Source organism: Papio anubis, chromosome 1, assembly GCF_008728515.1.
Source record: "Papio anubis isolate 15944 chromosome 1, Panubis1.0, whole genome shotgun sequence".
Taxonomy (NCBI): Eukaryota; Metazoa; Chordata; class Mammalia; order Primates; family Cercopithecidae; genus Papio; species Papio anubis.
The window spans coordinates 155,379,812-155,394,497 of record NC_044976.1 but is presented as its reverse complement, the minus strand read 5'-3'; the positions used below and the strand labels follow the sequence as shown (position 1 = coordinate 155,394,497).

General features: G+C 41.4%; 1 protein-coding gene across 6 annotated transcripts in view; it reads left to right on the top strand.

Moving 5' to 3' along the window:
• SRGAP2 (SLIT-ROBO Rho GTPase activating protein 2) overlaps positions 1-14,686 on the top strand; it is a 251,081-nt gene that overhangs the window by 98,964 nt on the left and 137,431 nt on the right. For all 6 annotated transcript variants that reach the window (XM_009188679.4, XM_009188675.3, XM_003893204.4 and 3 more), the window contains exon 3: positions 700-892. In XM_009188679.4, the coding sequence (XP_009186943.1) occupies positions 700-892 (193 nt within the window). The remainder of the gene's footprint in view (positions 1-699; positions 893-14,686) is intronic.

The following is a 14,686-nucleotide window of genomic DNA, read 5'->3' as shown; positions in this document are numbered from 1 at the left end:
ATTTTCATTCTGTGATATTGGAAACTGTGAAATCTGATTGACAGTGAATGGTTTGCTTGCCCGGAAGTTCTTGTGCTTGTTTTGTTTTGATTGCTACGATTTGACCTTGGGAAATTTTCTTTCAATCTCCATTAAAATATCCTGACCTTCATCCTACTTCATGAAGATGCTAAACAACATTTTGAAATGATGGTGAAAGTGCAAAAAGTAGGAGCATGGGCTCTAAAGTCAGTCTCTTGGGGTTTGAATCCCAGCTTCACCACTTAAAAGTTTGACTTCTTCAAGACTCAGTTTTCTCATTTTTAAAATGGGGATAAGGTAGTACCTGCCTCTTAGGATGGTTGGGGTGATAATTCATTTGGGCCCTCTGCCAGAAGACAACCCAGATTGTGGCTCTCTGCCACTAGAAACATAGTAATATAAATGGTAGATAGGAATATTATTATGTTTAATAAGCAGCTTCTCCTAAGTGATTCAGCAGATTCCTGGTTCACAATGTTCTTTAATGGTGTAAAAAGGGTTGGCATTCTTGGAGGTGCCTCACATTGTATGGACAGTTTAGACTTTAGGCTTTTTCATTCAGGGCTTTGAATTTCCCAGGACACGGGAAATAAGTAAATGGAAGGTGGGTGAATATTGGCATGCATGGTGGTTTGTTCAGGGCTGTCTTTCTGACTGTCTTCCTTGTTGTTGTTGTAGAGATCCGTGCTCAGCTCACAGAGCAGATGAAATGCCTGGATCAGCAGTGTGAGCTTCGGGTGCAACTGTTGCAGGACCTCCAGGACTTCTTCCGAAAGAAGGCAGAGATTGAGATGGACTACTCCCGCAACCTGGAGAAGCTGGCGGAACGCTTCCTGGCCAAGACACGCAGCACCAAGGACCAGCAATTCAAGTAGGGGCTCTGTGGCTGTTACTCTCAGACCTTGGAATGGGGTCCAGGGTGGAGCGGGGCAGGGTACACTACTTAGATCCAGTTGGATTCAGGAGCCGCTGGTTTCAGATTGGTTGAAAGCCCTCAAGGACTTCTCGTTTTTCAGATCAGGCTTGTGTGCAGTTCAACATTTCATAGAGATGAGAGTAGATGATGAACCATGCTAATAACAACAGCCAACTTGTTTATAGCTCTATTGCCAGGCATGCTACTAAGGGCTTTATGTATATGTTAGCTTGCTTAATCCCAACAACAACTCCATATGATGGTTATTGTTATTATCCCCAATTTATAGATGAAGAAACTGGGGCATAAAAAGGTTAAGGGGCTTAACTCAGGGTCTATCTTAATCTCTCTCTCTCTCTCTCTCTCACACACACACACACACACACACACCCCACACACTCACACACTCACACACCCCTAGTAAATAGTAGAGCTGGAATTCAAACGCAGGCAGTGTGGCTCCAGGGTCTATGTTTTTAACCATTTCACCAAACTGTCTTTAATTAGGAGAAATAAATGATGTTGAGGCCATTATATCCAAATCCCTGTCCAGGCAGTTGCTAAGGTCTATTTCTTCTACATGTACTTTATTTTATACAGCTGGCCCCTTCACCTGGTTCCCACTGCCATTGCCCTAGTTTAGATCATCATCTTTTTTTGTCTGAATGATTGCAGTATTTACTATATCTTCTATAGCAGATTTTCAACCCTGGCTGCACATTAGAATTCCCTGGAGAACTTTAAAAAAAATACAGAAATCTGGGCCCCACTCCAGACCAATTAAATGAGAATCTCTGGGAGTGGGGCCTGGGTAACAGGGTGGTATAAAAGCTTCCCAGGTGATTCTAATGAACAGCCAGTATTGAGGATCACAGTCCGCAGCAGGGGTATCCAATCTTTTGGCCTCCCTGGGCCACATTGGAAGAAGAATAATTGTCCTGGGCCACCCATAAAATACACTAACACAATAGCTGATGAGCTTTAAAAAAAATTGCAAAAAAAACCTTACAATATTTTTACAAAGTTTACAAATGTGTGTTGGGCTGCATTCAAAGCCGTCCTGGCCCCCATGCAGCCCACAGGCCGTGGGTTGGACAAGCTTGGTCTACAGCTTCTCCCCATTCCAATCTGCTTGCTCCATTGTGATCACAGTTAATCTTCCTGGAACACACTGGTAATCAGAGAGTTTCTTTCTGCAAAACTTTCAGTGTCTCTCCATTGTCTATGTTCTTTTTATTATGATTTTTATTATTTTTAGAGATAAGGTCTTGCTCTGTCACCCAGGCTGAAGAATAATAGTGTGATCTTGACTGACTGCAGCCTCAGACTCTTGGGCTCTAGTGATCCTCCTGCCTCAGCCTCCCTCTTGAGTAGCTGGGATTGCAGGTGTGCACCATCATACCCAGCTATTTTTATTTTATTTTAATTTTTGTAGAGACAGTGTTTCGCTGTGTTGCCCAGTTTGGTCTCAAACTCCTGGTCTTAAGTGATCCTCCCACCTCATCCTTCCAAAGTGCTGGAATTACAGGTGTGAGCCACCACACCCAGCCCATCTATGTTTTTGATGTTCAAATTGTAGTTTCCCAGTGTCAGCATCATCTGTACTGTTAGAAATGCAGAATCTCAGGTCCTATTCCAGTCCTACTATAACATGATCCCACAACATAGCATGTGATTTGTGTGCACATTGGCATTTGGGAAGTGCTGTTCTGTTCACAAAGGTGCATGCTTTTTGGCTTGGTCTTTAAGCCCCTCTACATCTGGCTTCAAACAGCTTTCCAACCTTATTTCTTGTTTCTGTTCCACTATACCTGAGCCAAACAGAACATTCACTCCAGTGGGTCACTGGCATCCTGTTATTTGAGCTTATGTGGTCAGTCTTTCCATGTTTGCATGTCTAAGCCATGCCCATGTCTTAAGAACCATCTCAGTTTCCCTGTTCCAGGAAACTTTCCTGATTGTTCCAGAAGAAAGAAAGTTCTCTGTCTTCTGAATTCTTACAACGTTTTATTTGCTCTTCTCTTAGGGCATTCAGCACTGTCTGCCTTCTGTTATCTTCCCTTAGCGGACTGTATAAGTTTGTTTGATCTTCTAGACTCCCACAGGGCCTAGTATAATATGTGGTGTATAGTAGATGCTCACTAAATATTGTGAAATAAATAAATGAATGAATGAATTTAAGAATTAGTGCCAAGTGTATCTTATTTTCCCCATTTTCTATTTTTATTTATTGCCTTAATAATACAGGACACAAATTATCCTTTAAAAGCCAGCTCTGTGCAATGAAAATGGGTTAAGGTTGAGGAGAACATGACATCTGAAAATAAGCCAGAATAAGAATTTCCTCCAGATGTTTTTTTTTCCTCAGAGTTTATCTTTCCCAAGTCTCATTCTCTTTATGATAAGAGAATCATCTGATAATAAAATGTTATTTTAGTATGTGATAAATGAAGACTTAGGGGAGGAATCATTTGCTTTAGAAAGTGATTCAAAGTTGGATTTATTCTGTTGGTAATCTTATCCTAAATTTAAAATAGCATTTGATTTTTAGTACTATATCATATTCTCAGCTTATGGACTTATTTGTTACAAATTAAAGTTCAGATGTGTTAATCTCCAAGCCATCTGAATTGCTCTGATTAAGATCACATACTAGGAATAGGGTGATTTCTCCAAGTCTAGAATAATTGATTTTCTGTTAAAGATGGTACTTGGCATCATTTTTTCTCAAATAACCAGCGAGTATTTATTGATTGACCAGTTCTGTGCTTATACAAGGCATTGGAAAATACAAGAGAGGTTGAGAGAGTCATTATGTGATTGGAGATAAGATTTTGAATACAAGAAGCAATTAGACCATATAAAGCAGTAATGATCTCATTAAGACATCATTGGTGTTACATACAACATAGATCTGATGAGAGGTCAGAGATGGATAAAGGTTCTGGAATAGTCAGGAAAGTTATCATGAAGCAGGTGGGACCTAGGCTTGAGAGGTAGATTTGTGTGGCAGAGGAGAGAACAGCAGGTGCAGGTAAGAGGAAGCAGGAATATTTGGTGATAAGGGGGTGTAGGGGCTAGTGTGGGATCCAGCTTTATTAAAGGGAAGGTTCATAACACATTCATCTAACTGATTTCCATTGCACATTCCTTGAACTGATTTGTGCCTTGGAGTGTAGCAGGGAACAAACTGCCTCTTCCACATAGCACTTAGATGAAGAAATGGGCATTTAACAAATCACACAATTAGATGTATAATTTAAAGTTGGGGTAAATGTTGTGGGAGGAAAGTATTTAATACAAGGTGGTACAAGAACCTGGAAGAGGGTGACTGTTACACTTCATAGCTGGTTTACTCCGATAGCTTCCTGCTTGATCGTATCCTGAGTAACAATCAATCTACTTATTTAACAAATTCCTTTTAAATACCTACGAGTACTGTGCTCTCTGTTGATTCCTATAGGAACTAACATAAGCTTAGGAGTTCCTGGTTAAGTAGAGCATGGTGACTTATGTCTGTAACCCCAGCACTTTAGAGGGTAAGGTGAGGGGATCTCCTGAGGCCAGGAGTTGGAGACCAGCCTGGGCAACATAGCAAGACCCCATCTCTACAAAAAATAAAAAATTAGCTCAGCATAGTGATGCACTTCTCGGGAGGTGGGAAGATCGCTTCACCCCAGGAATTGGAGGCTACAGTGAGCTATGATTGCACCACTGCACTCCAGCCTGGGTGACAGAGTGAGACCCTGTGTCTCAAAAAAAAAAAAAAAAAATCTCTGGTTAACAGGGAAAAGAGCTACGTAAGTAGTATAATATGAAAAGAACTTTAGTAGAGATATGAGAACACAGATATTTTCAAGAGCAGTAGAAAATAAGTTAAATAAGTAGAGTAGACCCCAAGTGATAGCTCTTTGATAGTAAGCAGAGAAGTTCAGATTGGGTGTGGCAGCATTTTAGTGGGTTCTCTGGGTTCTTAGGTGGGGAGAGAGACATGAGGAAAAGAGAAGGCCAGGATGAAGGTTTCAGGGTAATCTACACAAAAAGTAAGAGAAAAAAAATGGAGGGAGTGGAAAGGAAGTAGGAATATATTGAGAAGGTATTCAAGAAACTAAATAGGACTGGATAACTGACTGGATAAAGCATAGAACCATAATGGTCAGGGGTGACCCAGTGTCTCTACCCTGGTAACCTAGAAGAATTGTGGCATCCATGATAGAAGTGGGGGTGTTGAGGGAAGATCTGTTTTGAATGGTGATCCTACTTTGAACATTTTGGGTTTCGAGCAGTATGAGGCCATCAGGTATGCAGGTGGAGGTGGCATACTGCTGAGGTAAGAGGTTATGACTGGGGATAGCTAGCAGAATCTTCAGGGTAAAAGTGATTGTGGAAGAGATGAAAGTATATGAATTCAGGGAAGAGAAAGAGGAGAACAAAGAGCTAAATCCAGGACCCCAGGCTTCGAGAATAAAAGTTACGCATTGGTAGTAAAAGTTACTATGAGGAGAAGCAAAAGCTACCTGTAGAGAGAGAGAGAGAATAGTATTGTTTTTTAAGGCAAAGGATAGAAGGTAAGGTGGAAAAGTGGTGTCTGATGGAACTAGAAGTGTTTCAAGTAGAAGATCTGTAAGAGCAATTTCTTATTGATATTCTCTCATATATAAGGTATTGTGAGAGATGCAAAGATAACTAAAATGAGCCCCAAACCCAAAAGCTTTCAATTTCTTTGGGTGAAACATATGAAATTGCTGGGGTTTTTTGTAAGGCAAAATGGCAATTTCATATGATACAGCCTGGTAGAAGAGGAGATAGAACATAGTACAAATGCATTGAATACAGGCAAGATGGTGAGAAACTCAATAAGAGAGGCTCAGGCAACATCCTACTTTCATGCATAATTTATTCCTAAAAGTGTATACAGAAGTCAAATGGTTGAATGTCTAACTACAGTTGTATGTGGGGTAGGTAAGTTCTATTATTATAAATAAGTGTATATGTGAAATTCCAAATTATACCTCATCTGATATATTTTTAGCATTGTATGCCTTGTCTTTAGTTCTATTTGTTTGTTTTCCATGATTAAACTCATGGCCTGCCTGCTCAAGTTCAGTGAATACCTAAAGAGTCCACGTAGCTGATGAGTTCTGCCCTTATCTTAGTAATACAATGATGAGACCTCTACTTCGCAATGCAGCATTAGTAACAGCACTTTCATTTTTCCATTTCCACTAATTTTTGTGTTGCAAAAGATAACCAAGTGTTCAGATGTGTGCATACCCAAGCATTGCTATGCAGAGACAACCATCCCGCTGAAACAGACTTGGTACCTGGCAGTCAGTATCACTAAGACAAGCTTGAAACATGTGCTGGCAACTGAAAATTTGACATTTTGGCATAGGAAAGGCATCTTAGGCATGTCTGATTTGGTAAAGATATAAGTTTGACTGATGTAATAGACCCCAAGTAATAACGGCATACACAAGATAGAGGTTGATTTCTCTCTGATGTCATAGTCTAGGTGTTAGCCATCCAGGGCTGTCAGCTTCTTATTCCATCCCGAGAGTGTTGCCGTTTTCTGTATGACTCAAGATGGCTCACTGCCACCATGGTCTCATTTCAGCCAGCAGGAAGAGGCAACAGGACAAGGGGCAGTTATGGCCTTATTTTTCAAAGGTGCAGTCTGGAAGTGGCACACACATCTCTTCAACTCGTATCTGACTGGCCATAACTTAGTCACATGGTTATGCTGAACTGCAAGGGAGGCTGGGAAGTATAGTTATTGTTCTGGGTGACTATAAAGTAGAGTTTCTATTAACATAGAAGAAGGAGAAATATTGGTGGGCAATCAGCAGCATTTGCCATATTGTCCATGTGTGGTGTATGAAAGGACAAGTGTAGGAAAGACCATGGCCACCCATCCATACAGAGTGTCACAGGTGCACAAAGAAGAGATATTTCTTCCGATTGGGGGACTGGAGAGGGCTTTAGGGATGTCAAGTTCAATGGAAGGGAGATGAAAAAATTAAAGTGCCAATGCTAGGTATTGATCCTTTAAGCTTAATACAGTTGAGATAATGGAGAAGTTGTAGAAAGAAGTTAAAAAGATGGGAAAGGAAGCATTTTAGATAGAGAGCGCAGTGTTAGAAAAGGCTAACAGAAGTGAGAACAAAGGCTGGTGAATAACTCATCTGTTTTGCTGAAGAACAGGAATTATAAATATGATAGTGAAATAAACCTGGAAAAGATAGGGGCCAGAAGATTAAAAAGGTCTATGAATGCCAGGTGACAGGATTTGGGCTTTATTCTGTAAGCATGGGGGACCACTGATAGTTTTTGAGCAAGGAATATAATTATGGCTGTGCTTTCAAAGGGTAACTATGGCAACGATGCATATGATCAATTGGAGCAGAGAGACTGGAAGGAGGAGGACCTGTTAAGAAAGGAGTCCAGTGGTGAGGTTAATGTGGGCTGAAACTGAGGTCATACCCTTGGTAATAGACAAGATGGGGCCAAGTGTGAGGGCAAGAATCAATGGAAGTCGAAGAAGCTGGGACAGAGAAAGGGCTCTTGGTTTCCTGGGTCTCTGGAGTGACAATAGTACTGTATTTTCATTCAGTCGGTGAATTGTAGCCTTGATTTTGCTGACTCTAGGACTGGTCCCAGAATAGTTCATTCTCTGCCCAGAACATCTCAGCGGGCACTCATCACCTCCCCCGGAGCTGTAGCAGCTGTTGGGCTAGCAATGCCATGAATTTGTCTTCCTGTACTGCCAGGAGAGCAGCTGCCAGCAGCAACTCTGGACAGACCCATCTCAGGGACGTGGAAACTATTCAACTTGGGATGCAGCAGGTTGGCCAGGGCTGAATTCGGTCCACATGGATTCATCCCACCTTTTTCCAGGCCACTTTCTTACCCTGGCTAGGTTTCAACCACTCATACTGGGTTAGGTTGGGTATTTTCTTACAGTTCTAAGTGACTGCATTTAGGGTTGGACACTGCTGAACTGCTTTCTTCGTCTTTTGGACACCTCTTCCCCTGGAAGCCATTACCCTGTCACCCTTTGGCTTTGCTTCCTACTCTGCTCTGCTCCTGCTCACCTTTTGTCCTCTCCCACATTGTGCTCAGTGCAGACATCCTCATTAAAGCCTGCACAGTTCTGACTCCATTGCAGGCTAACCCTCTGATTCCATCTCTCTCCTTCTTTCCCCTTCCCCCAGAGAATGAGAGATGCCGCAGATAGAACTGTAGTGATTATTTGACCCTACCTTATTCTGCTTTGTTTAAGACAGGTAACATGGCTTCCCCCATCCCTGTGAATTGTGGGAAGACCCTGCTAATAATGTCTGAAATTCTGTCAGCCTGGTTTGATTAAGAGCAGTGATAAAGTATTATGTGAGGGTAGGAAGCCTTTCTAGGGAAGATGTTCTTGCATTTTCTTTGGCTCCTTGAAGAGCATAAATGTATTCCTATTTGTTGCTGAGCCTTTGATTGTCTCTTTTAAGTGGAATCTGTGTTAATATTTCCCAGCAGGACTCTAACTGATAATGCATTGACTATTTTGTTTGTTTGTTTGTTTGTTTTTTTTAAAATAGACTTGCTGTAAATTACCTTTCAGTCATAGCTCACTTGGTTTTGATCTCCTGCTTTTAATAACTCAGGGTTTTAGGTAGCTTTTTTTTTCTGTTGAAGTTTTAGAGCAATACTTCTACATTGCTATCCTGCTGTGTTCCTTGCAGAGACCTTCTGCTATTTTATAACCCACTGTCACTATCTTTTCAGTGTTTCTCCTAGCTTCTTTTTCTCCTCAACACATATTTGTTGACTATTTTAGAGATTTTTTTCTAAACTCTTAGAGGACAGAGATCCAAAGAAATCAAAGGAGTAGTTCTTTCCCATATGAATTTATAATCTAGTCAGGGAGAAATTAAATTCAAATGCAAGAATACAAATCTTCAACATAAGGCTATAGGTAGTAAGTACTAAGTATATACTGCAGAAGAGATGAGGCTCAGTTGATGTAGTCAGGAAACTTCAGTAAGGAAATGAGATTTGAACAAAACTTTAAAGAAAATGCTCTTGAGAGGGAGGGGAATATATTCTAGGAAAAAGGAGCACAGCTAGAGGACAGAATAAAGCAATTTTGAGGTACAGTGAGTAAATTGGTTTAGCTGGGAGTATAAGTGGATATGGAAGAAATGGACAAAGTGAGATAGGTTTGTATTGTGGAGGGGCTTGACTCTTGATTAGAGATTTGGCTCTATGCAACAGACACTGGAAATCACTGATGGTTTAAATAGGTATGAACTCTGATTAAGGAAGATTAACCTAGTGGTAGTTTGCTAAATGACAAGAAACATGAGACCAAGGAAACCAGTTGCTGCAGTAGATCATAAGGATCTAAATTAGGTTGGGATGGAAGGAATGAAAAGATGAGGAATTTATCCTTCTGTCCATTTAGCAAATATATATCTTCTTACCATGTGCCAGACACATGCCAGATACCCACCCCTGTACTCCTAGAGCTTACAGTCTAGAGACAGATGGAAAGCACCTGGTGCAGAAAGAATCTGCAGGAATTGCTGACTAATGGGATTCAGGTTTCAAGTGAACTTGGAAGCCACAAAAGAAAGAGGTCTGTAAAGTGTCTTTTTGACTTGGGTGATTGATAAATTAATGGTATCTTTAAAAGAAATATAGAGGGGCTTTTTAAGGGGTTTCTGTTGTTGTTGTTTGATTTTTTTTTTTTTAGACGGAGTTTCGCGCTTGTTGCCCAGGCTGGAGTGCAATGGCACGATCTCAGCTCACCGCAACCTCTGCCTCCCAGGTTCAAGCTATTCTCCTGCCTCAGCCTCCCGAGTAACTGGGATTACAGGCCTGCACTACCACGCCAGGCTAATTTTGTATTTTTAGTAGAGACAGGGCTTCTCCATGTTGGTCAGGTTGGTCTTGAACTCCTGACCTCAGGTGATTTGCCCACCTTGGCCTCCCAAAGTTCTGGGATTACAGGCATAAGCCACTGTACCCAGCTGAAATCTAGAAGTTTTTTTAACAGAAGTTAGAAGAAGGAATTGTTTTTGAAGGGGTAAAATATGAGAAATTTGGGTTTTAGATTTTAAGTTTAAGGTGTTGGAAGAGTATTGAAGCTGAAATTTCTAGTAGTTGACAAAATGAATGGCTATATGCAGGGCTAAAGAGATTTTTTGGCTGTTGGTAGAGATTTGCACATGTGCACAGAGAGGGGATGGTTGAAACTGTGGAAATATTTGTGATTTCCAATAGTAAGGGTTTAGAAGAACAAACGGGAAGCTTCCTTTGTATCATCTGTGATACTTAGATTACAGAGAGTATAAAGGAATTTAAATGATGTATTTATTTGTGTATCATTCAGTATACATTTTGGGAACCTAATTATGTATCAGCAATTGGGCTTGGTACTGGAGACAGAGAAGAACAAGACAATCTCCTATGTTCACTAATATTAAATTAGCAAAATATCAAGGAGGTAGACATAGAAAGTAAACTTTCTTGTTTGGCTGGTTATCAGTTGTGTCACCATTGGAAGGGATATGAGGGAGCAGGGCCTAGGTATCTCAAGAATTTGGTAGGCATTCAACCTGTAGTACTCCTTTCAGTGGGAGGTTAGTTACACAATTAATTAAAGAAAAAGTATTGTGGAGTCTGTGTTCTTGGCCTCAGGCCCAGTATTTGAATGTGCGCCGTCTCTGTAGTTACATCACTACTGCGGATGGGTTCCTTCTCTGGAGTTGAGTTCAAAGTCATTCACCAGTCTCACAGGATAGCATTGGGTTGAAAAGCAGAGTCAGTTGGCCATGGAAAATATTATAGTTGTGGTTGCAGATCAGAAAAGGGTGGAAGGCCAGAAAGTTCCTCATTGACTTATGGAGTGACCTCGAGAAAGAAAGTACCAGGAAACATGAATCTCCTGGGAGGGAGAACCCCTGACTTCCTGGGACCAGTGCGTCACTCACTCATTTTGGACATATTTGGGAGCTGTTTGTTCCCTCAGGAAAGATTTTGCCCAGATGTAGCATCTGGTGTTGCAAGGGTTGGCTTCCCTTCTCCATGGCTCAAGATGCCTTTCTTCAGAAATTAACAGAAGGTTCTTTGGTGTGTTTTGCATGGGCTCAGTTCATGTAGAACCTTAGATCATGGTTGAGTCCTTTTTGGAGGAAGAATTGGGAGGACTTCTCACACATGGGTAAAGCAGGATGGAAGAGACACAAGAAGGCCACTTGGGAATCAGCAAGACAGGGTGATCCAGTCTTTGGAAGAGAGAAGGAATTCAGTTAAAAGTTATTTGGGAAGCTTTGTGACTTAGTGGGAAAAACCAGAGCTTTTAGGCAGAAAAACTTGGGTCTGAATCTTGTCTCTTCTACTCCTAGCTGGTAACCTTAAGCAAGGCACTTTACCCCTGTTAGCCTCAGTTTCTTACCTGTGAAATGTTGGCAGTAATACTTACCTTGAAGGGTTCTTCTAAGGATATATGTAATGTATATACAGCACTAGCTATTGTCTGTGACTTAATGGATGCTTAATAAATGGTAGCTGATATAATTATCAGGAAGAGTCAACCCTGATAGTTAAGATCAGCCACAGGAAGAGTCAACCCTGATAGTTAAGATCACAAGTTCTGGGAACCAGATTTCCTGGGTTCACAATCCTGGATTTCCCCCACTTACTTGCTGTGTGATTTTAGATGAGAGTTTTTAATCACCTCAGTATCTTCATTTGCAAAATGAAGGTAATATTCATACCTACCTTATGGAGTTGTTATGCTGGTTAAGTGAATTAATATGTGAAATACTTAGGACAGAGCTTGGCACATAGTAAATGTAAATAGTAGCAACAATTATCCCTATCCTCAGGATTTGGGCCTGCGCACAGCTATACTGGGTAAAACACTGGTATATTAGATGCACTAGTCATTCCCTGTGCACAGTTAAGTATTCCTAAGCCTGGCTGGGTAATATGTCAAGTTTCCATTTTCTTCAGACCCCTGTGGGCCCTCATGAATGACAAATTTATCCCCCACCCTGATTTTTATGGTATAGCTACATTGGGCAGGACATAAGCAATTATGTGACTCTATGTAATTGCATGGTCAGTCCCTATAAAAACTCAGCAATTGTATGTTTTGTTCTGTAAGGTGTCATATAGTTCAGCCTTGGTGAGTTACTTTTAGATCCACCATTCCATACTTCACATTCATGAAGAGTAGGACATTTGTCATACAGCCACTCTCTGATTTTCTTGTCCTCTTGGAGTTAATAGTTAGCCCTGTTGCCAAATTGCTGAGTTCCTATAAAGATATACCGTTCAGGCCCACAGGTCCCAATTTTGACTTGGGCAAATAAAAGAAGGCCAGTCCTATTCAGCCTCCTGCAGTATCTACCATCGAGGCCAGCAGGCCAGTGCAGTACACACCTTAGTCATGAACATAATAATATGTGGTTTACTGGGTTGTTTGTCTCATGAGGCCAAACAGAAGCTCCCAAGCTTCTGCATAAATGGCTTTATATCTTCCTTTTAGGGTAGGGAATGATAAGAGGGCAGGTCAGAAGCAAAATATGCTTTTATGAGCAATTGGGAGGATGTTGGAGACTCCTGAGAGTTTCCTGTGTCTCCTAGGATCTGCCACTGGAATGTCAGCAGGCCATACCTCAGTCTTTCAGCTCCATGGAGCAAAGACAGTAGTGATCACGTTCCTTGACAACAGTGCTAGTGTGCGGGGAGCTTTTAGTTTTCCTTTTCTCTGCTCCTGTAAGCCCCATAATAATTCTGTAGCAGACACAGGAAGCAATGTGTCTAACTACTACTAGGCAGTGTGTTCTTGGGATTTTTAATTCTCAGGAATTTGCAGCCAATTAAATGAATTTACTTTGATCCAGTTCTCTTTTCAAGGCAAGAGCTGTGTCATCTTATTGGGAGCTGACTGTGTTAAGTGGGAGGGTTTACAAGATAAGAAGAAAAGACAGTCTCTGCTATACATGCTTTTATAATTGAAATGGGGAAAATCGGGCAGGCTGAGAGAGACTAATAAGAACACATGTGCACAGGAATTTAAAAATAGCACCCCATTTAAAGCAGGTTCCAGTAGTCACCAGGAAGAGAAGAAAGGTGCAGTACTCAGGAGGGAAATGTACTTGGTTCAGTCAGGGAAAGGTAAAAGACAGTATAGTTATGTTCTCAATTAGATTTGTTCCCTAGTTAATTGAAGTAAGGACTTTAATATCTAATTCCTGTGCTGCACAGAAGTATCACATGGTGAAGAGAAACAGCGTGACATGGGAAGGACTCATTGTTAATGAAAGATTTAGAGAGAATGAGAAAAATGTAGGGTTTGGGTTTTTCAGAGTTGAAATAGGTCCTTCTTTTCTGCTGGCGCCTCCTCTTATGCATCCCCACTGTCATTGCTCCTTGGGTTTTAAATTCAGGGAGAATCAACGAGCACAGTTCTGCTTCTTAGTATATTTAGGGTGCAGCTGGTTAAAGAGCCAGGATTAGAAAATGAATCGAACAAACTAGGATTATCTTCAGTGGTAGGATGCTGAGCTGTGTTTGCTGATTCCTGCTTAAGCAGTCGGGACAGGGCATCCTTGCATGAAATTCAGACATCCCTCCCTGGCAGCCTCTGTGTTAAAGTAGAGGTTGCAGAACAAGTCTGGCAGCTCTCAGCCTGAACCCTTGTAAACAACAGATGTTCATAACTAAGTTCTAGGGTGGGGGTAGGGGTTATTGTTGATGCTTGAAATTCTTTGAATTTATAGGCAGCATCTCAGGGATTTAGCAAAAGGAGGAAGTTGTACAGAATTGATTTCTGCAGTGTACAGGTAGAAATGATGCCTCAGATGGATTTTCTTGAAGACAAAGCACAGGCTATTGAGTGGACTCTAAAACAGAGCAAGGTGAACCCAGGAAGGCAGGCACAGTTAAGAAAGGGTTGGCTTCTTAGTGTATTGACTTCCTCTCCTCCTTCTCCTCCTTCACCCCTTTTTATACATGGACTGGATTTGTCAGTCTCCTTCTTGCTCCTGTTTTCTCCAGTAGTGGGTGGAAATGTGTGCCCTTTCTCACCACAGAGTCCTAGATATACGTGCATACAAATTACACAGCGTATTAGGCCATTTTTGCGATGCTATAAATAAATACCTGAGGCTGGGTAATTTCTAAAGAAAAAAGTTTGATTGGCTCATGGTTCTGCAGGCTGTACAGGAGGCATGGTGCTGGTATCTGCTTCTGGTGAGGCTTCAGGAAGCTTACAACCAGGGAGCCAGCATGTCACATGGTGAGAGTAGGAGCGAGAGTTGGGGGAGGTCCCAGACTTTTGAACAACCAGGTCTTTTGTGAACTAAGTGAGCATGCACTCACTTATCACCACGGAGATGGTGCTAAACCATTCATGAAGGATCTACCCCCATGACCCAGTCACCTCCCACCAGGCCCCACCTCCAACATTGGGAATCATATTTCAACATGAGATTTGGAGGGGACAAACATCCAAACCATATCACATAGGGGGGAAAACACACAGGAAGAGCACACAGGTGCACTTGCCTTAGTATCTTCTGAAGGACGCAACTCAGGTTTTTTGTGATACACTGATTAATGGCTTATTGTTATGGGCTTTGTCTTGGATTTTAACCTTATACTTTCCAATGTTGGTTTTGCTAGATATTCATTACTTCATTAAACAGAGGTGCTGGGCATGGTGGCTCACGCCTGTAATCCCAG